Source organism: Urocampus carinirostris, chromosome 8 (assembly GCF_059441175.1).
Source record: "Urocampus carinirostris isolate Australia breed hairy pipefish chromosome 8, RoL_Ucar_1.0, whole genome shotgun sequence".
Lineage (NCBI taxonomy): Eukaryota > Metazoa > Chordata > Actinopteri > Syngnathiformes > Syngnathidae > Urocampus > Urocampus carinirostris.
The window spans coordinates 31,431,368-31,455,091 of NC_142356.1; the positions used below are offsets into that span (position 1 = coordinate 31,431,368).

General features: G+C 38.8%; 1 protein-coding gene across 1 annotated transcript in view; it reads right to left on the minus strand.

Annotated features, from left to right (window-relative positions):
• The window catches only part of xylt1 (xylosyltransferase I), a 157,723-nt gene that overhangs the window by 45,706 nt on the left and 88,293 nt on the right, over positions 1 to 23,724 (minus strand). The window contains exons 3-5 of the mRNA XM_088342384.1: positions 14,208 to 14,380; positions 11,977 to 12,179; positions 920 to 1,000 (exon numbers count right to left, since the gene is read on the minus strand). Coding sequence (XP_088198510.1) covers positions 920 to 1,000; positions 11,977 to 12,179; positions 14,208 to 14,380 — 457 coding nt within the window. The remainder of the gene's footprint in view (positions 1 to 919; positions 1,001 to 11,976; positions 12,180 to 14,207; positions 14,381 to 23,724) is intronic.

Consider the following 23,724-nt stretch of genomic DNA (forward strand, 5'->3'; position numbering starts at 1 on the left):
TGCTTTCATAAAGGTGCACAACTAGAAAATTAGTGCGTTTTTAAGTTATTATTAAACTTTAAAGTTAAAAATGAAATTAATAACGACTGACGGACCTGGCCTCTTGAAAAATGTATGCCTTTTATTTTAAATCAAACTTCAAAACTCAATGGAAAAGAAAGATTAAGGAGCTGGAATTTTCAAGGGTTACCAAAAAAACTGCTGATTTTCGACATGGCACCTTGCTGCCTCTTTATAAGTTTAGTACCTGGAAGCAAAGTTCGTTAGCGACTCAACATTTGTAATATTGGGTACGTTAACACACAGGCAAAAATCCATTTGGAAATTGACTGTATAAATATGTATATCCAATTAAGGTCCTGGTCTTAGTGTTAGGATTCCAATGGGTAAGGTAGTCCTTTCATTTTCTTATAACTCGTGCATGTACCAGTATATACATTTGAGTAATCTGATTGCAACCTCAGGCTTACTCGCTAAAAAGTCTCATGTGTATTGGTTGATTTCTCTTGGACTTTTCTATTAAATTTTCTGCTGCCACAGCAAAGATTCTACAGTCCATTGGATGCCACAGTTGTATCCATCCATATATATTGTAAGTGTTTGCTTTTGGCAACCCCCTTTAAGCACACCTTGTAAACAATGGAGCTCAGTTTTGGAGGATGATGAAACAAGAAGGTTACTTTGTAGAATTTGGTGAGTGACATGAATGAAATAATTATTTATAAAAACGTTATATGTGTATGTATCTATATGTTTTATATATAACTTTTAATAAGTAAGTCTGTGCCCTTTTTATCCTGAGAGCAGTTGGCCCCACTAAAAAGATGAAAAATAAGCAGCAAGAGGGTCATCATAAAAACAGAACCATAATATGTAAATTAGCGGTACAGGTGTATAATTCCGTGCAAATTGGACTGACCTGGCGTTGTCCCTGCCATGGGACTTGATGAAATTCATGTCTCTGTATTTGGACAAGAAGGCAACCAGCTGATTGTTGGTCCTAAAAACAGAAGAAAATAGATGATTTAAAATGTTATGTAGGGCAGAGGTTCTTAACTGGTCTGTCTTAAAGACCCACCATCCCACTCTAATTACAAGCCACGATCCCCCGCCACCTCCCACCCTCTCAAAAAACAGCCCTCAAATCTATTAAATAAAAAGATAGTTTGTATCTTTCCTTGTGCTCTGTAGAACTTGTTTCCAGTTGCAGGACACGATACAGCTACGTCTTGTAGTAGAATATTACATACTGTCCCTTTAAATACAATTTGTGTTTCTGAGATTGGTCCAAACGATTAAATCAAGAAAAAGCAACAGTTGAGTGGCGATTATTAATAACCTTGGCTGCTCTGGTTGTTTTCCCCGGCGGACCGCTTGGGATCATAGAACAGATTGTGTGGCCATTATTTTTGATGAAAGACCCCATGCTGCTTTTACATTGCAGGCCAGACAGGCTAAAAGCTTTGCTCTGCGGGCCCCATGCCCCAGCCGCTTCATCTGCTTGACGGCCTTTCATGATGCTTTTGCTTTGCCTTTCGCTACAAAGCGGCCTGGCTTGCGCTTTCAAGCGTAAGGATCAGTGGGGGGAGGGACAAGTACATATTAATGTCATTTTCTCTTGAAGGAGCAATTTCACAGCCTGAGGGGCTTATCTTAGGAGGTCCTGAGCCATAAAGTCCAACTGATGATACGCTGTGCCGACGCAGGCGGGCTTCTGTCTCCCACCCACACGTGCGTGCTTCGTGACGGCTAGTTTGCACATCGCCAATATAATGTAATATAATGTACAAGCGCGAAGGCGCCGAAAGCGCTTTGGAGTTCGCATGCATACTCTGCAAGTGTCAGACTCCAACTTTGCCACCTGAGCGGTCACCCCCGAGTCCATTGGGTCGGGTTCACTTACTGTCAGGCCTGCGGTCATGAAGTGATTTTGGTAGTTTTTGCACGCACACAAAACTCTTGCTCACATCCCACCGGGCGGACCAGAATTGGCCACTTTTTCCCAATATCATAGTCAATTAAACATCACTACGATGCCACTGAGTCACTTCCTTGGTCTTGTTAAATTCATAATGTCCCCCTGTATATGTGGGATTTTCCTTATAAGATCTCTGGGTGAAAATAGCGCTGTGTTCCAGTTGAAGGGGTATTGCTCGACAAGCATACATTTATCATCTTTGGCCAAAACAGATATTAGTTTACCTACCTACCTACCTACCTACCGACCTTCCTCCCTCCCTACCTACCTACGTACCTGCCGCCATCACTCCTTCCCTCTCTCTGTCTCTCCCTCCCTCCATACCTACTTACCTACCTGCCCCCCTCCCTTCCTACCTACCTACCTACCAACCAGCCTACCTACCTACCTACCTACCTACCTTCCTACCTCCCTACCTACCTATGTACAGCCCTCCCTCCATTACTCCCTCCCTACCTACCTACGTACCTGCCCCCCTCCCTTCCTATCTACCTACCTACCTACCTACCTACCTACCTACCTACCTACCTACCTACCTACCTACCTACCTACCTACCTACCTACCTACCTACCTACCTACGTACCTATCCTTCCCTCCCTCAGTGCCACAAAGTACAAGGAAAAATTCAAACTACAGCGACTCAAAGTAACGGAACTGCACAATTTTTATTATTTTTCTTCCACAATGTTATGAGTTTTTGGGGTACCCTTAGCAGCAAGATGGCAGCTGATCATGTCAGCTACCTCTAGATGAGTCAAATGTTATGTCAAATAAATAGGAATTTCTCAACTTACAGGCTAGTTCATGTTTACCACAAAGAGGCACTAAATAATACTAAATTATATATATAGATATATATATATGTATACGTGTGTGTGTGTGTGTTTGTGTGGTCTACCTTTTATCCTGATGGTCCTTTTATATTATTTTTTCTTTGAAATCTTTATCACATGTTTACCTTGGAGTGCCATGTCCAATCTCTTGCCATACAATGTTTTACAACGTTGATATCAATGACAATAAAGATGTTTCAATTCAAATGAATAACAACTTATTTGATTAAAAACATACTCTTTACATAAATGTAGAAACTAACACAAAAATAAATTGAAATATGAATTGTTAAATTAAAACATTCCACACACAATAATCACAATACGTGTCAGAATTGTAAAAAAAAGTTGTACTAATACAATGGTACTGATTTGGAGTCCCAAATGTCCCAAACATTCAAATACCTGTATGCTAGACTCCAACTCAGAGTCCAATGGGTCGGCTTTGCCTACTGTCAGGCCTGCGGTCGTAAAGTGTTTCTCAGTAGTTTTTGCACGCGCGCAAAACTCTCGTTCACATCCCACTAGGCGGACCATAATTGTGCACTTTTTCCCATTATCATAGTCAATTAAACATCACTGCAATGCCACTGAGTCACTTCCTTGGTCTTGTTAAATTCATAATGTGCCCACTGTATATGTGGGACTTTCCTTATAGGAACTTTTGGTGGGAATAGCGCAGTGTTTCACTTGAAGAGGTTTTGCTCTACAAGCACACATTTAGCATCTCTGGCCCAAGAAATTGATACAAACATATAGACTTGGAGCAATATTTGCAATATTCTTATTGTTTTATTTTAGCTTAAAACCTTTAGACCGGAGCCCCTGTACAAACAATGTTCCTTATCTACAGAATGATAAACGATGCCAACAGCAATCTTATTTACGTATCGGTACTCTAAACCACTGTTTCTCAACTGATGGGTCTGGACCAAAAAATGGGTGGTGGACCCATTTTCAGTGGGTTGGGGGCCTTTACCTTGGCAAAATAATGCTAAGAAGAAAACACAGAAAGTCAGATACACTCCTCAACAGCAGAGGGCAATAATGTCCCGCTAGATCTCTTCTTCCTGTTCAATAAATTGGTCCTGTACCAATAGTGAGGAACTACATCTCATTTTATTGTGATTTTTTTCAATTTTTTTCTCCATAATATTGGGTCCCCGAAAAGTTTGTGATAAGGTGAAGGAAAAGTGAAAAACAGTCACAACAAGGATCGAGTAAAAGAAGTCAAATGTTTATTTGTATAGCCCTTAATCACAAAGAGTCTCAAAGGGCTGCACAGACCACATATCATTGCAAACCACAGACTATTATGACACCATCCCCTGATCTAAAACCTACATTAGGGCAAATAATACACAGATATTGTCAACATAAAATATAGGTTATTCATACTCTATAGCAGGGGTCGGGAACCTATGGCTCGTGAGCCATATATGGCTCTTTAAGTACCTGTGGCTCAGAGACAAATTTGATTGCATGCAAATTTTCTCCATCTCGTTCAAAACTTGAGCCATTATTCCTGTTCAGATACACGCAAAGCCAAACCAAGGCTGAATTATAATGTAGTACTTCGCAGAGTATACAGGGCACGTTCTCACTACAATTTACAGTCAAGGTGTAGCGTTGTACAGCCAAAACGAGTTTGTACAACGCTAAAGAATCCTTTATATTAAAGCTCACTATATAATCTGTGTTCAGTGTTCAGATACCTTATGATGAAATCCACAGAACAAACTGTAAATACGGCAAAACACCAGAAAATAATTTAAAGTTATTTGATTGGGTGAGTGGGAGGGATGGGTGAAGCTATGCAAAAAGTGCAAGCACTCCCTCCCATCTCTCGCCCTACGCCGTCTGACTATCTTCTACTCCCTCTGCTTTAAACTGCACTATCCTTTCATTTGATTTTTTGAGAATTAGGGTTTTTTTCTCTTGATCTGGGTTACAGCTTGTCATCGAGGTGGAATGGTGGGTCCTGAAGTCAGAGTAATTTAGGATAACTGCTCTAAACAGTGACCGATACGAGAACAGCGGGGCAGCAGTAGCTCAGGAGGTAGAGCGATCGTTTTAGGATTAAGGGATCCCAGTTCGAATCCCGGCTTGTCCGTGTTACATGTCGAAGTGTCCTTGGGTAAGACATTGAACCCCCAATTACCCCCAATAAGCAGGTTAGCGCCTTACATGGCTGCACAGATCACGGCCGCTATTGGGAAATGTGAAGCACAATGTAAAGCGCTTTGGGAAGTCATTGACTTGAAAAGCGCTATATAAATGCAGATCATTTCATTTCATTTCATTTCAACAGTTTTAATACTAAAAAGGATATAAAGCAGTGGTTGGCCACCACCGGGTTGTGCTGAAAGAAAAAAAAAATACCTTTTTGCTTAGACTGTATTTATTTGTGTATACACGCAATATTTTTTTAATCTGAAAAAAAAAAAAGAAAATAAATTGAGGATTAATGGTGGTTACTGTATTCGAGCAATGGTTGATCAGTCGACACTTTTGCTCAACATTGGGAAACTTTTTACTGTCAACATGACAATTTAACCTTTAAAAAAAACAAACAAACATAAACCTGGTACAGGGAATTCATTTAAACATTTTTAAACATTTTTTTGTCTTTGCTCAAAAAACTCTTGGAAACACTGGCTCAAATCAAGTTCGGGCGAGTGTTTAATTTTCGATTATAATCTATTTATTTTGGCAAATATGCAAGTGTAAACTTTTTTTTGCATTGAACTGCACAAGGTGCTGCACTTCTTCCCATTTTCTCGTCACTAGTTACTCTCCTGGTGAATGTGCTCACCTAATAGTCATTGTAGGATTATATGTTTGTAAATTTTCATCAACCAATTCGTGTTTTATTTATCCATCCATCCATCCATCCATCCATCCATCCATCCATCCATCCATCCATCCATCAACTATCTTCACTGCTACTCCTCAGTAGGGTCGCGGAGGTGCTGGAGCCCATCCCAGCTATCCTCGGGCAGTGGGCAGGGGACTCTCTGAACTGGTTCCCAGCTAGTCGCAGGGCACACAGAGACAGAAAACTCGCTCGCTCATTCACACCTAGGGACAATTTGGAGCGGCCAATTAACCTAACATGCACGTTTTTGGGAATGTGGGAGGAAACCTGGGTGCCCGGAGGAAACCCACACAAGCACGGGGAGAACATGCAGACTCCTCACAGGAGGGTTTGCGTTTTATTTAATTTATTTTATATTTATACATTTTCAATTGCAGTTCTTTTTTTGCAATGAAAAACAACACATGAAGTAGTCTGAAAAAAGTTCATCATTTTAAAGACTATCTTTACATCAATGAAAGAGCCTTACAATAGGGGGGCGGTAAGTTAAAAGCAGGATAAAGGGTTATACTATTTGGCAAAGCATGAGTATAGTTCATCCTTTGGCCTCTATGGCCATGAACAGTCATCCACACACATTCATTCTGCATCCCCTCAATTGGTGTGAGTGGCTCAGCGTTTGCCTTTGAGGGCCAGCCATGCAGCAGACAGACAGACATTATCAGGGAATTAGAGGGGAAATAAGGCTTGTCTCCTGTCCCCCTGATAACAACAGCAGTAGCCAAGACAGGAGACCACCCTTACTTCCCCTCCTCGTTTGGATGCTTGCCAGGACTGTATTCTCACAATGGAAAGACTGGCAAGCAGAGTTCTCTGATTAAGACTATGGGACTTTATGCATGTACGGTTCAAACTGAAATATTTTTATTAGAAGTTTTTGTGGAAGATTTTTTCATTTATTTTCAAACAGGGATGCACTGTAACATTTTTTTTTAACAAAGCTGATGACTAGTAGCATTCCGCTCTCATACACAGATACAACTGACTGATTTTTTTTGGTATGTTTTACTTAAACATAAGAAAAAATACACATGCACACACGGGGAACTTAGGTGCATGAAGCTTTTTTCTTTTTGGAGGTGTCAGGGTTTGCCTTAGCATGCCTCCTCCACAATAGAAAAACTAGCAGTAATCCCAATTTTATCAATTTTATACGATACGATAAACTCTAAACAAATAATATTGTTTTTAAAAAAAAATGATTTTTTTTAATGAAAAGTAGACTGTACGAAATACTCAGATAACAAATGATGCTGAATCAGTATTAACAAAACTTACACGGATACGTCTTGCAAAAAAATAATTCGTAGCATTGTCTAAAATGTGTGCAAAGACCTCTATATGTATGCTCTAGCTTTGAGTGACCCAAACTAAATTGGGGCTATTGTGTATTATTTAGCGCCTACTAGTGGTAAAAAAATACATTTGCTTTCCTTTAAATGTGCATTGTTGAAAATACCCGTAGGCGTCAAAATTCCTTTTTATTTTACATTACATGAGGCTTTTCTAGAGGTTGCTGACATGAGTGTCTGCCATCTTGCTAAGTGTACCCCAAAACCCGAAACCTTGTGAAAGGCTGGGGAAAAAAAACAAGAAAAATGGTGCAGTTCGGTTACTTCAAGTCTCTGGAGTTTTTATTCTTGCTTGTGCTTTTTGACACTGTTTTTTGATTGCACTGCACAATACAGTAACATCTAGCGCCACTTTAAATGATTTTCCTCAATTTTAAAAATTTTAAAGGCAAGTGGGTGGGTGGATCCTTCAACCACTAAGGTCATAGGGGCACCACTTAATGTGGAGTGTCTTGGACAAGTACAGCCTGGTAGTGACCATCCCTCTCCAAGCCAACAAATGTTTCCAACCAGTCTCAAACCGGCGACCATTTGCATGTTAGGCAAATGTGCTAACCACTGCACTGCGGAAACAACAAGATGGCAAGTACATGAAAACTATTCTAACTATTGCCTAGCACTAGTACAAGCAATAAAAAAGAAAAAGTAAACTTCTCAAAGCAGAAACTTGTTAGGTGACTGCCTGAAAGTACCGTAACTTTCTAAAAGTGGAAGCAATCAGACCAGCGAACAACATTTTCAATCTTTTCTTATAGCTTTAAACTAACTGTGATTTCAATATGTTACCTATTGTTCTCTTTCATTGATGTTCACTGTGTTTGTGTACTGTTACCCAACGCTAATTCTACTCCACCCTGGTCATCCTGGAAGGGGGATTACCACTTGTGAGGCCCCTTCTAAGGTTTCCTTTTTCCTCACGCTGAGGTTTTGAGTTTTCCCTGGCCTGCATGTTGGTTAAAGATTAGGCGATGAAGTAATTGTAATCCTGTGCAGTCCTTTGAGACATTTTTTTTGTGATTAAGGGCTATACAAATAAATGTGACTTGACTTGACTTAATGTTGTTGTTTCTGTCACCACTATCTGTCTGCTAAATATGGGTCAAATAAATATTGTGTATTTAGTGTTCACTCCAATGAAATGAAAAACACTTATGGCTACTGGTATCCAATCTAGAAGATGGGAGAACATGACCAAACAAAGACATTCTCCATATAAACACCACAATTGGAATACAAAAACTGAATTCAAAAATATAAACCCATTCATCCAGAAAATGATTCCCAAAAAGAATGAACTAAAATAACCCTTGCCAGTCGACATGGTCAAATCCAGGATGTTAAAAAACATTTACTCTGCAATGTTATGTGACGGAAATTTACATATTTCCGAATTGCACGAATCCAAAACCTCCATCTTCCCGTGTTTGATCTCGCCTCCCTCACAGTAAGTTTAATCTCCGTTCTTCCTTTTTGCTCCATCAATCGTTCCGTTTCCCAACAGATGGGTCTTAAAATCTTCTGTCAGCTGTTTCTCAAACTCCACCAACCTTCATGCAAATGAGGATGCAAAATATCCGCAAAACAGCCTTGGCACGCTCACCACTTCATTTAATCACGCCATGACAGGATAAATACACAAGCGTGTAGCGTGATGCAAGACGTGTACTGAAAACATGATGCAGAGTCGTATCGACAACGTGTCAGCGACATTCCTCAAATGACGCGAGAGACAAGATTGGACGTGTCGCAACAAACTCCATTTCTTGGCTGCTGTTTCACGAAATCTCATCCAATTTGGATTTGTCAGTTATAACAACTTGTCTGAATACGCCTGGTGGACATCGGGCTGTGCAGTACCGATAAAGCATTTGAATTACCCAATTCATTCAAATACAGCCTAGTGAAAGTATAGGGCCGCACAAGAACTTTTTGTCATATTGCCCCATTTCAGGCTTTAAACTTAAAGCTGAGAAACTACAAATGTTTTCTAACAATTAACAACACTTGAGACAAAATCATAAAGTGGAACCAAATGATCTCAACATTTTACATTATACTAACATTGAGAAATAGGTATTGCAAAAATATTGACGTTCCTTCAGTTCAGCCAACTGACTCCAGAAGTTCCCTAATGACTTTTAAATGATCGAATGTCGACCTAAATGACTAAAAATGGCAAACAGATCGCACCTTTGTGTCATTAAGTCTGAATGTAAAGTCACCTTTTCTGTGATGTGCTCCCACTTTGCCTTAATCTGCTCTTTATGGAAGAGTAGCCAGAAGAAAACCCTTTTTGAAAGAATACAGTGGAACCTAGCTAGTTCGCGGTTCCACTTTTGCGGGTTCAGAGCTTCGCGGGTCTAAAACAATATACCTTACCTTCTCAATAAAAGCATTTATTGACTTGAGCAAGCGCGAGTTTATGTCAACTGAGGACACGGTGTGGACACTCTTATTGTGAAGGGGAGGGAGAGGCCCTGACACAATGCTTAGTCATTGCCTCTTCGCTCCCCCCCTCCTTCAACTCCTCCCACCTCACCCCTTTCTTATGTGGCGCTGTTTATCATGGAGGAACTCGGCAACACGACGTAAGTACAGTATATTCTCTTCTGTCACATTTCATCTCAAGTTTGACTTTATTATACCAAAAGCAAGCGGTTGTTTGTACTACCTAAACATGGCTAATTGTGTGTGGTTTCGTGTATTTGTTGTAAAAGCCGTTCGATGCCGCTAGTTAAAGTATGTTGTTATTGTCAGAAGGAAGCTCTTTCACTTTCATTCAAATGAACACAGACCATTTTTTTAACTGTTGTTTCCCAAAATGCTTCACAAACACTCATCAAATATCACATTTTCACTGTTTTTATTTTCAATATGTAACCGATAGTGTTAACAAGCGAAATAAGCTGCGATGGGGGGTGTAAACTGTATACCTGTATACGTTTTTTAAGCATTTTTGAAGGGGCGCCGCTACTTCGCGGATTTTCAGTTTTCGCGGGTGGTCTCCATTAACCGCGATAACCGAGGTATTACTGTACCGTAAAAAGGCCTGTATGGTGTTTGCAAGAATCCACATGGGAGACACAAAAAAATGTGCTTTGTTCAAGTGAGACATAAATTGAGATTTTGAGCTCATTGCAAAGCGTTAAGTTTGGTGTAAGAAGAACACTGCACATAATCCTAAACACACCATTCCAACTATCTAAAATGGAGGTGGCAGAATCATGGTCTGTGGTTGCTTTTCTTCTGCAGGGACTGAGACATCGAGTTGATTGGAAGATGTATCGAGCCAAATACAGGATGATTCTGGCAGAAAATCTGTCAGAGACCTGAGGATGGGCTGCAGGTTCACCTTCCACCAAGAATACAACCCTATACATAAAGCAACATCTACAATACTTTTCCAAAACACTATATAACGCACAACATTTTTTACCAAAAATAAATCAAAAGTTTGGCGAAGGTTTGAAAAAATCTGACCAGCCAATTAACCTGAAGCGCATGTTTTTGGAATGTGGGAGAAAACCGGAGAGCCCGGAGGAAACCCACGCAAGCACAGGGAGAACGTACAAACTCCACACAGGAATTTTCGATCTCATGACCTCAGAACTGTGCCGCACACGTGCTAACCACTGCGCTGCACGTATGTTTAATGAAGAAATAACAACATTTTATACAGATTTTCAATCAAAAATTAGAGGTGCACGTAATCAGTGTTGGGGCTAACTCGTTACAAAAGAGCAGGTTCCTAGAACCCAACAACTTTTTCGGAAACAAGTACTGTAACGCGTTGCAAAAAAGATTTAATAACTCAACTGTCGAGACTATGTAGAGCGTTAAAGCGTTACTCATTAAATACAGGACTGATGTCCTGCGACTGATGAATTGTCATTCATATGGTCACATAAATCAGCATATTTTCCTATCCAAGCCGCATTTACAACTATAGAATAAAATAATCAAATCAGGGGGTGAAGTTGTATGGGTATATTTGTTTGTGTGACCCCAGTCACGAGTGTAAGGCAGCGCATGGGGTGAGGGGCGTAGCCAATACAGGAGCAACTAACCAAACTCAATAAATGGGGAAAACGTCAGCAAAGAATTTATGGTAAAAGTGTGCTGAATTTTTGTCTTTTTACTTGTAAAATTATTTTGCTTGAAGAAAAGAAAAAATGTCTTGGGCAGTACCCAAAATTGGAGAGGGAGACCTCCGAAGGGTTTGCAGTCCGGAGACAAAATTGATATGGAGTGTCTTCTCTAAGTGTTGATTCGCAAACTCTCAAGATTGCACAGGCCAAGGATTTGTGTACACCTTTTTCTTCTATTTATTTTTTTATGTGGCTATTTCAAAGCAGTCTTAGGGGCTCAGCTTCTTTGCGAGTACATACAGTAATTTGTAACTAGATTGTTACTTTCAGAACAACACATTTTTGGTCTTGGTAATCGGGGGAGTAACTGAATTACTTCTAAAATAAAGTAACTATTAACTATAATTAGTTACTGTTTTTCAGTAAGGCCCCCGATGTGCACGTTAAGCATGTATATCGAAATGAATACGGCCTTTTCAGAAATGCAGCACAGCTTGAACTCCCTCAAAAACAATGCACTCACTTAAAGGAGGTCACTTGAATGACATTGTGTCCAATTCAATTGAGCTTTGTGGCTTTCTAAAAGCAACATTGTTCAAAATTGAGATTGGGTGTCTGGACCATCCAGGCAGAGAACATCAATAAGTATCGACCCTGGGCAATTAAATTGTAATCAGGTTGCCGTGTAACCATTTCAAAGGAAAAGAAGCAAGGAAACAAAAGTGTTGGACAAGCGGCTGTCCGACTGCATTGATCCCTTTCGTTTGGGTTGAGGGAATCTTGAGTTAAAGCTAAACTCATGCACATCGGCTTTCAGGAACCAAATTCATGGGTTGCCTGTTTTACCTTATGGGGTAGTCGGCAGCGCTCAGGTTAATGAAGAAGTCCCAGTTCCAGTCCCTCATAGACAACAGGTCGGCCATGCTTCGAAGATACATGGTCAGGAGGCTGGCACCCCCCCAGATGGTGGCCATGCGCCATGGGGTCACCCTCACGTTGGGGTACTGAGCAGCCAAAGCCTCCACCTGACGATGGAGGTAATTGGAACGCTGCAGTAAACAACAAAAAAAATCACATTACAGAATTAGCAGCAATATATTATCAACATGATAAGTTTAAAGTTTAGTAGACAAGAGGGGAGAAGAGCTCCATTGATTTTGAACTTGCAAAGGGACAGACAAACCTTCAATAAGAAATTCCAAATTGTTTTAAAATCACTTTACCAACCCTTTCCTCTTCATTAAATCTTCTAAGTTACAGAAGCGGAAGTGCCTTAATATGTATGGTCATAAAAGAACAGCAACATGATTGGGCAAACATATCAAGGATATAAAGAGTTCATGACAGTTAAAACAAAAACAAAAAACATTGTCCAATAATAGTCGAAATAAAGAACTAGCATTCAAGCAATCTCCCCTGCAGGTATTAATATTAAAAACAGAATAAAAGTATAAAAACTTAATGTATAATGAACTAGATAATAATATTGTGCATTGATTTTAAAAATGCATTAATTCATTAAACATATGTATCCAGTACATGGATTTGAATAGTCAGCAAAAATACATGAACAATCATATAGACATGCATTTTCTAAATATTTGTATGTCAATGATTTTGTATTTATATTACATATTACATTTATATTACATGCCATGGTCTTCACCTAGAAAGACATGATTGTCTGCCATCTTGCTGTTACGGATACCCCCCCCAAAAAAGGCTGGGCAAAAAAATGTAACGAAAGAATGATGCGGTTTGGTTACTTTGAGTCCGTTAGTTTTTATTCTTCCTTGTATTTTGCAACACTTTACACAATACAGAGAAATCTAGTGGTCAAATACTACATAGTCCCATTAACTAACCATTAACTCTCATTTTAATTATTTCGGTAAAACATATTGATTAGTTTCCAGTTGCTTTTTTGTGTCTGAAAATGTTCCGGCGTTTTACAAATCCTTTCAGTTAGGTTTGAATCACATTTTTGCAAAAGTTACACAATTTGTGTTTTGAAAGTGGTAAAACTTCACTAGATGTGCTTTGACTAACCCAATGAAAACAAATAAGGGTGCATTTTGCATTTCGGGATTTTTTTGTTGCGGAGCATACCAGAAGGCTTATAAACAAGTCAGTTAGAAAAAGCTTCCATTGTCGAATTAAATGGGAAGTTCACACAACTTAAAAAAAGCTCACAGTTCCAGATTCTTTTTTTGTACTAAATTGAAAACGCACGGGGAACTTTCAGTCAATATAAACACATACCCGCCAACTTGTACGTTTCCCACTTATTTGATGTGTTTTTTTGATCATTTCAAATTGTTTACACCAATATCTTATTTTGTACAAGTGAAGAAAGAATAATAATTTAAAAAAAAAGTTGTTTTTTTTAAACCGATCTCGTATTCCCCATATGGCTCTAATTCGGAACGTCTTGGTCACTGATAGTACAAGAGATCATAGTTTGCTATTATAGTCGTGGTTTTCAACATATTCTGTCTTGCTGTGAGTAAATAGGTGCTTGGTTGTGTGTCAGTTTTACTATCGCTTTATAGGGCAATTGCAATCATTAATAATAAGCCTAACCCTAATTGGCTGAGGTTGGCGGGTATGTAAACAGGTCGCTAGATGTTCATTTGTCTGAAAAACTAGTGACCTCTGACTGTTTCACAGTGTGTTGGCATCTTAAGATGGAAGTTATCTCGATAAAACATTGTCAGATTTTTAAATCATTGCCTTATATTATATTAGAATAAAAATACATTTTTCTTTGTAAATGTGACGCCTGTGAAGAAAAACTGCAATTTGACAACCTATAAATGTGACAATTTTCCCTGCTTTTCATAACATGATTTTGTGTTTATTTATATGTTTACTGCCTTGATAACACTCATTTGAAAATTACATAGGCTTTTGTACCATTAGGCTAATGGAATGATAGAACGCATAATTGACCAGTCACACAAGCTAATCGCACATTACATCATCAGTGCAAAACCCTTGAATCATCCACAGCTAAGAGAAAAAAAATATGGAGTGAAACACGTACTTGAATTGTTTCTGAGTAAAGCATACCTCACCTGATCTACGTGAATGTAGTAGTAGTGGGAAGTGTGGTAGATGGTTTTGAGGAGTCGCTGAAATTGACGTGAAGCACGGCCATGCACCACCAGGACAAACGCTATGCGCACTGGATTGGATGGGAAGCTTTCTGCCGAGTCCTCGTCCCACTGGACATTGGTGTTGGCTTTCCCTGTACGAGTAAAAACAAAGAATAAAACAAATAAGATCACTGCTTCTGTTTATAAAGTTAAACTTCTATAAAATAAGTTTACAGTCATTTTATAATGAAAGAAAAATGCTGTACTGTTTGGGGCCTACACCAGGCATGTCAAACATACTGCGCGTGAGCCGGATCCAACTTGTTGGAAGATTTAATCCTGCCTTACAGAAATTTCTGAGTATGTAAAAAAAACAAGTGTGTCTCTATGTCATTTCCACCAAAATATATGATTTTTCAAATAAATGCAAACCAAATACTTTCTCTGAGTTTGTATAGCGTGGTGAGTTAGTTATGGTGTAAAACTCCTTTCACTCAACTGTTCATCCATAACTTCAAAGTCCAATATTCTCGTACAACATTGAAAAGCCATTGTGCCACCCGAAAAGCTATTTATTTATGGAACGATTTAAATGATGACACTCATGTCACTTATTTACATCTATACTAATTTGGATCTTTTACAGGCAAAAGTCAGCAGAATTCAGGAGGAGGCATGGAATAAACTAACTGAAGAAAAAGAGATCATGAACAGATGGCCAGAAAACTGCTTCAAACTCTACAAGCACTCGACACAGGTAGACCCTGAGGTCCTTAAGAATTCCGGTCCAGGGTAAAGTGATGACTTCCTATCCTCAGAGAAGAGGTAGAGGCAGCATTTATCTCACTGAAAAAAAAAACGAAAACGCTCCAGGAATCTACATCTGATCAGAACTCGTACGAAATAGTGGTGAGCAAAGTGTAGACTTTTTGACAAATATTTGCAGAAAAATCTGACAAACAGGACAGTGGCCATCTGCATGGACAAACTCACTAGCAATTATGCTACCAAAGAAAGGAAACCTTGAATTATGCTCCAAACTACAGAACCGTCAGTCTCATCAGTCATGCAAGTAAAGTTATGCTAAAGGTTTTACTGAACAGACTGAAACCACAGGCTGAAAACATTCTAGCCGAAGAACAGGCAGGTTTCAGTGAGGGAAGGTGAACCACAGAACAGATTTTAAATCCGCGCATCCTATGTGAGAAGTTTCAACAACACCAGAGATAGATCTATCACGTTTTTATTGATTTTAAGAAGACATTCAACAGGGTATAGCAAGTCCCTTTATGAGCCACCAGGCGAAAGTACAATATAGGCCAGAAACTAGTTTAGACCATTAAACAACTGTATGCCAATGCCAACAGTGTGGTACCTATCAATGGTATCACCAAAGCATTGGTTTCAAACCACAGTCGGTGTGAGACAAAGCTGCATTTTCTAACTTTATTCAACATCTTCCTGGAGAAGATTATATCCGAGGCTCTGGAGCAACATAAATGTACAGTCAGTATTGGAGGATAGAACATCAAGTCAAGTCAAGTCATTTTTATTTGTATAGCCCTTATTGCCGGATTGGCAGGAAACGAGAAGGAACTCAGAGATCTGGTCAATGGCCTGGACAAAACATCAATCAAGTATGGAATGGAAATCAGCACAGAAAAAAACAAAAGTAGTAACCAACAATCCCCAATGTATTGCCACAGAGAGCTAGAACCTGTCACCAAATGTAAATGTCTTGGAGCTGTCATATCAGAAGAGGGGTCAGAACCAGAAATCATAGCCAGGTAAGCTCAAACCACAGTCACACTTGCCAGACTTTAACCCATATGGAGGGACAAGAACGTAGCAGTGAAATCAAAGATCAAACTCAAGTGTTGGTTACTTCCATCTTCCTCTTTGCTTGCGAGACATGGACTCTCGCAACTAAACTCAAAAAGACAAACAGGCCTAGGAAGTGCAATGCAACAGGAAACTTCTGGGCATAAGCTTAGCCCATGTGACAAACAAACTGGTGCGCAATACCATTAGAGGGCACATTGGACCCTACGAAGAACTGTTATCAACTACACATAAGGAAATTTCAGTGGTATAATCGCGTCACAAGATCATCAGGACTGACCAAGGGTATAGTCCAAAGGGGCACGAGGAGAGAAAGACCTAAAAAGAAATGGGCCGACAACATTAAAGAATGCACTGGTGCCAACTTTGCCACAACCAAAGTTACAGGCCAGGGACCGTCAACAGTGGAAAAGGCTGTCCTGAATTGCGTCCTCATTGATGCCCCAACAACCCATGTGGTTAAGGGATCCGTGAACCGTAATCTATTTTGGATAAATATACTGGAGAAGTTTAATTTATCAAATATGTTACACGAGTCACCAGCAATGCTATTATAAGTCTGAAATGTTGTTTTTCCCAAATTTCCTTTGTTTTGATTTTAAATATGTCTTCCTGGCAAGGAAAAAAAATAAAATAAACAGGGACTTAAAAGTTTCGGCTTTAGCCCACTAGCTTTGGGCACATGTTTTAGTACTGTCCTGTATTATTGTATTTTAGAGCTGTTTATGTGCAAATAATTTAAAGTTTGCTTTTGTTGTATTGATTATTGATCCTGTTTTTTGTCTGTGTGTTGTGCCCAAATTGAAAAAACAAACAGTTAACGCATTCAATGCCAAAAATGAAAAGCTTGTTTCCCTATTGTTTGAAAATAAATGCATACATACTGCTCTTTTGACATTAAAAAGCGGTAGATTCTATAGCACACTCTATTTTTACAGGCAAAACACAACCTGTCTCCAGAATATTTGGAAAAACAACTTGTTTCAAAAATACTTTTGCGATTGTATACTTGTCTTGAGTCCATATTTTTTGTTGTTGCTGTTTACATTTTAAAAAGGGCTAGATTTAAAGTGTTGAGTGTTTTTAAGGGGGTGAAAAGCTGTAGTCTAACCCAATAAGTGGCAATGTGGGCAAGTATGTAAATGTGTTTTGTTTAGAAAATATCGCTTGTCATTTGTGAATATGATATGTTGGAAAGGTTATGAATATAGGCTTAATGATAAAGCATAATACTGAAAAACAAAGCTAAACATTTGGAGTTGACCATATTTTACTGATCTGGCACACCTCAGAATAGAAAATCTGGAACCGGCCCCTGAGCCAAACTGAGTTTGACATCTCTGGCCTACACCATTTGATATGGGCTTATTGTATGCGAGGTTTTTCCACCACACCTGCCCGTACCATAGTTCTGGAGTATAATCCCTCCAAGATTATTTAGATGACAGATACTGGTGTCCTTGGTTAACACTCTTCCTCTGTTAATCCTATTCTCATTTCTCTTTTAGTTTCTGAAGACAGGCACTGACCTCAGTGGACTTTGGTGAAGGAATATGGACTGGCAAACTGGGGGAAGACCACATGCATGCCCGATCCTTCTCACTCACTATTAATTTCAGAGATTTTTTTCTCATTTTTTAAAAGGCTGAGTTTCTAAAAATGGAGCCTGGTCTCACACTGCTATATCTACCTTTCACATCTGCTGGTTTATTGACTACTTGAGTCAGCTAAGAGTGAAAAATAAGCAGGAATGGCCAAAGTTCTGTTTGTTGTTGTTTTTTTAAGGGACAGTGCTTAATATTTAGCTCCTCCTAGCGGCAAAATAACTTCCATCCAGTAAAAAAACACATTGATTTAAATACTGATACATGAACTATCATACCAATGTCAATTTTTATTTAACAAAAAAAATCCGAGGTTGAGAAATCCTTTCCTGGATCGTCGTCATGTTCTTTCGGCATCATGCCGCCACACTCTGCCGTGTATCACTAGCCCTTGCTTGTACCATTCAACACAGTGCCATCTAGTAGTTAAATATTATATATTGGGGCTTTAAAGGGGAGCAATGATGCTATAAGAAATTATCCTGGACCAGATACATTGAGCTCCTAGAAAAACAACGAAAAGATGCAATCCAATCAATGCACATTACTTTCCATAACACATTTGCCTGAATTTCCATATTTTGTTCCATTTTGTCAGATCATTATTGCTGGGGAGTTATTGCAGTACATTGTGTAATAATATAAATATATAACCATTACTCCACAACCATAGTGGTTACTAATTCATGGCGTCAATATTTGCTGTTGGACTGTATCTATTGAATCCGTCTTCTAGTGGCTAATGCTGCTGCAGCCTTAATCAAAATATATCAGACTTACCATCGCCAAATTACCACATTTCAAATTGTAAATTCTAAAATACTCCAAAGGGTAATTTAAGCATTTTTAATTGTTTAATTTAAAGGGAATATTCAGAAAAAACAGTAGTCTAAGTCAAATGCATTAAAATAAATTGTTTTATTGATAAGGAAGTCTAAAGTGTCAAGAACCGGAACAGGATCAGGACCCAAATGCGTGACGTTTCTCACACAGCTTTTATTTTACGGGAAATGGGGAGTCACGCATGTTAGGCAGCTGTCTGTTGTGGAAAGACAGAAAGCCAGAGACAACGAGATCGATTGCAATTGCCTGAGCAGATATAGGACAAGTGGGGTCGATACCGGACAGGACGGGACAGACAGGAATGATCTTGCGGGGCTTAGGTTCGTTGACAGACTGACAAAGGAAAAATGAGAGCACGGAAAGCCATTCTGTCAATGAGCCGCAGCTGGCGCCACACGGGCGGGGCCACCATGGCAAACGTGACATAACGAGGTAATCAAAAGATTAAAAACTAATTGGATGGTATGAATTTATTGCTTTTGCTATATTGAATATCTGATTTAATGCACAGGTCGAAACAGAACTGTTAGGATAAACAATAATACTGGACTAAAACCGGAAAGGAAGGTTAACTTTGGCAACCTAATTTGAAAACAGACAACTTTGCTGATACCACGTCTTTCATGCATGCGTTTTCCATTTCTTCTGTCCACTACTATTGGTAAAAATGCCAATTTATACCTTTTGGGACAAATAAAGGTTATCTTATGCTATAAAATAAATATTTATAATATGGATACAATTTTAGCCTCACAGACTCGCAGTGTGTCCTTGACGTACGTTGCATCATTCTGATTATTTTCCTGTACAGGAAATACTTTGCATGACTTTCGCACCAGAAACAGATTCATTTATCTGCTATCTTTGTTTAAATTGGTATTTCCCATCTAAAAAATCAACATGTCACTGGCGTTATGTATCAGATAAGGGGTCTTCAACCTTTTTGCAGCTGATTAGTGCGGAGTGCTACCATTTTGCTATACATTTCTAAAATAACAACTTTGCAAGGAATGAATACATTATTTATAATATATTACAAACTTGTTCTGAGATTGTACTTACTAGAAGAAAGGTTAAGTTAGGCTGGTCAACCAGTAAAACACCATGATATTTATAAATTCAATTTCCTAGAAGATTACAATGCCCTTTCACTGATTACAGTCTCTCTTTTTTAAAACCAGTCAGCGGGCAACTAAAGTGTTCTTAGGGGGCAGTTCAAAGCGCAGAAGCGACTTTTCTCACCAGTCAAACCAGGCAGTTGCTTGTGGCCCCAAATGGGTGGTGACAGAGAGTCAAAATTTGCATTGCAGTTGATAGAGAAGTTAAATTAAGAATTTAAAATTGCGTTTTGAGACCTTCAATATGAAGAGAAACAATCCTTCCGGGAAAGAAAAAAAGAAACAAGAAAAAAGATGAGAGAAGAAAGCAAGATAGTGGTAAGCCAGTAGCAATATAATAATGAACAGAGATTAACAGTATTTACCCCCTACCGTTGATAATGAACGATGTACAAATGGTGCTAGTCTAGTTTCACTCACGGTGGCAATAGCATGATCATAATTTATTCATGTTTTTTTTTTTGTAACGTCAAAATTCATTGCCATATTATTAAGTAGTCTACAATACAATTGTACGGGGATGAATAAAGTATCCATCTATCTATCTATCTATCTATCTATCTATCTATCTATCTATCTATCTATCTATCTATCTATCTATCTATCTATCTATCTATCTATCTATCTATCTATCTATCTATCTATCTATCTATCTATCTATCTATCTCTCTCTCTCTCTCTCTCTCTCTATCCATCCATCCATCCATCCATCCATCCATCCATCCATCCATCCATCCATCCATCCATCCATCCATCCATCCATCCATCCATCCATCCATCCATCCATCCATCCATCCATCCATCCATCCATCCATCCATCCATCCATCTATCTATCTATCTATCTATCTATCTATCTATCTATCTATCTATCTATCTCTCTCTCTCTCTCTCTCTCTCTCTCTCTCTCTCTCTCTATCTATCTATCTATCTATCTATCTATCTATCTATCTATCTATCTATCCATCCATCCATCCATCCATCCATCCATCCATCCATCCATCCATCCATCCATCCATCCATCCATCCATCCATCCATCCATCTATCTATCTATCTATCTATCTATCTATCTATCTATCTATCTATCTATCTATCTATCTATCTATCTATCTATCTATCTATCTATCTATCTATCTATCTATCTATCTATCTATCTATCTATCTATCTATCTATCTATCTAGTACGATAGTGGACCCAGCTTGAGGGACACTGAAACATCTTTTCATTGTGAAGATGACGTGCCACCCAGGACAAAAGGTTTAATCACATTAGAACATTCTGCACATTAGCCAGATGTTCTCGGCTATGGTGAAAAGTGTGATTTAGTCAGAAGAGGAGGCACACAAGTAAAGTATATTGTTTTCCCTCAAAACACAGAAAATGATTCAAAGAGATTCACGAAAGAATGCTACAATATGGTAATGAAAAATGGTGAAAAGACACATAAGACGTGGCGTGTATACTCTGTGCAGACTCTGTGTACTGTTTTGCTTGCAAATTCTTTGGAAAACACCATAATACACTCACAAAACATGGATTTAGAAATTCGGATAAAACTAAACTATACTTGTTACAATTTGTCAAAATTACACAGGCCCAGAGTTGGTCCTAGTGAAATTCTGTTGTGTGTGTGGGTCAGGGGGTGGTGGGCGCCCCCAATAAAATTCTGCTTGGGGCCCCACTAGACCCTAGAATCGCCACTAGTAGCACGTACGCCAAAGTTGTTGTTTCCCTTTTTCATAAATGAAGTGCTAATTTGTAAATGTTAATTTATACAATTTTTACTGTCTACCATATTTTTTGGCTTGACATGTGGTGCTAATGTTAAACACACTAACTACCAAGCCGCCGTGCTATTTACCTTGTAAATACTTTTGCCTATTTATTCTAACATTTATTTATCCTTTTTTAAGTCTTTATTACAAGTTTATCCCAGAGTTCCTAATTTCCTTGCAAACAATGTTCACCAATACATGGTTATAATGACAATTCAATTAGTTTACACTGTAACAATTTGACGTACAATATTGAATATATCTGATTCATTTGGCAGATCTGTAAAAAAAGAACTAAATGATCACTGTTATAATATACATTGCACATTTTAAAAGATGTCTTGTTACTACCCGCATCAATTTATGCACTCAAACGTACAAACTGAGTCTAATGGTGCATTCAAAGAATCTTGGAGGTCTGATTCTTTCAGTTTTTTGGAAGTTTTCACAGACACACCTTTTGGGCTTCCCAAACAGATCTGTTTTCCTATTAGGCACAGAACGTGTAGTGTTGCTCCGCACGATCTTGCAAATGTGTTGCAAAATATTCTCCAGAAATTTAGTCTCAAAGTTGACCCGTCTAGCTTGTTTCCTCTAGAGCTGTGGCGTAATTGAATGAACACAACACCTTCAAAATGGCAAATCCCATTTACACAACATGTGAGGTGAAAAAAAAACTGTGATTCCAGTGAGGTGCTACAGCATACCGCTAATTGTGTCACGCGAGGTTTAATTTTGTCAGGCTAGCTCCCAGTTAGCGTCAGGCTTTCGCGTTTTGTTTACTCTTTGGCTGCCCACTGTGTGTTGTAGGCTGATTAGCCTGGCGTCAGTGCCGATTTTGTTGCGTCACTTGTTTTATTTCCGGCTGGCATCGCGTTTCTTGCCATAACAGTTGGAGATTTTCGTTGTTGGTTCCCATTTAGCATGCCTGCTCAACACGTGCTTTTTTTGATCACCTGTGGCCCCCTTTCGTTGAGCAGTCTCCATTAGCCCCCACTTTGACAGCGTTCTGTGTTAATTTTTTTCAGGTAGTCTCGTTTTGGCTTCTGGCGCTTTGTTGTACCATAAATGCATTTACCTGCAAACCATTACCTAGGCATTCTCCAGTAAAACTACAAAACTTTGCTTAAAACACTTGTAACCCCTTCGATTAATTATATAAAACAATATGGCGACTGCCTTGCTAGGGTTCTTGTTTTCCTCCAATGACGTCACAGTTCAGGATAACAAAGATAAGACATGCTGTCATCAAAATGCATTATTTAAGAAAATGATTAGTAAAAACAATGGACTATATATAGATTTTATGCAAATGTCTTGTACTACTGTATTTCCTTACATTTTCCACATTTAAGAATTCGGGAATTCCTTGAAAGATCTCAGTTGGAAAAGCATATACTGTTTATATTCCCCTTGAGTGCTTTGACGTTGAAACTGATCATCGGAGTGGAATAAAGATACCTCCTTTGTTTTTTTCTACAATGTTAGCTTGAAAAAGTGATGATAATATCAGTTATCAGTTACAAGCCTTGATGATTTCTTTTGTCTTATAATAGGAACTCATCACAATTTGACAACATGCCTTTGTTTCTCTCAGGTACGAAGTCAAAGTGCATTTTGCAAAAATGACAAAATAAGCAAAGCCAAGGCCTGCAAAGTCACTACCAAAGCATCTAGTGTATTATAAGAAATATCACATTTCTCTTGCAAACTTGTTGACAATGTGAGCTAACAATAAGTAAAACGTGTGGAGGACAAGGTTTGAGTTTTCTGTTATTAAAATAAATGCACATAATCATCTTATGTGACACGTATGTTGACAAGGTCATGTTTTAAGAAGATTAATGACGGCAATTTGTGACTTTAGTTACCAGGAGCCTTTCCAAAGTGAAGATGAAGTGAGAATACAGAAGCTGTCTTTTCCCTACAGGATATAATATCCAAAATGTCCATGTTGACACTAGGGGTGGGTGGATCGATCCTAATATCAATATTATCGATACTAAGCAAGAACTTGGATGAGATAGATACTATTGTCCTGGGCTCGATACTTCGCTCATCCAACAATTTGCAATACATGCTGCTTTTCGATATAAGTTTCTCTAAGTTTCTGCCTGAGTTGTGACTGACAGGCACACTTTTAGCAACTCTCACTACCAGGCCTGCTGCTGCACTTTGACAGGTTAAAACAGGGACAAATCTATGCGCCCAACTCTACCAGAAGCTAAAAATCACAGAGGCAAACAGCTAGCGCAGCGCACTGTGGCCTTTTTTCTACTACAGAAAAAGACAAAGACAGATGTCTTGCTTTGTG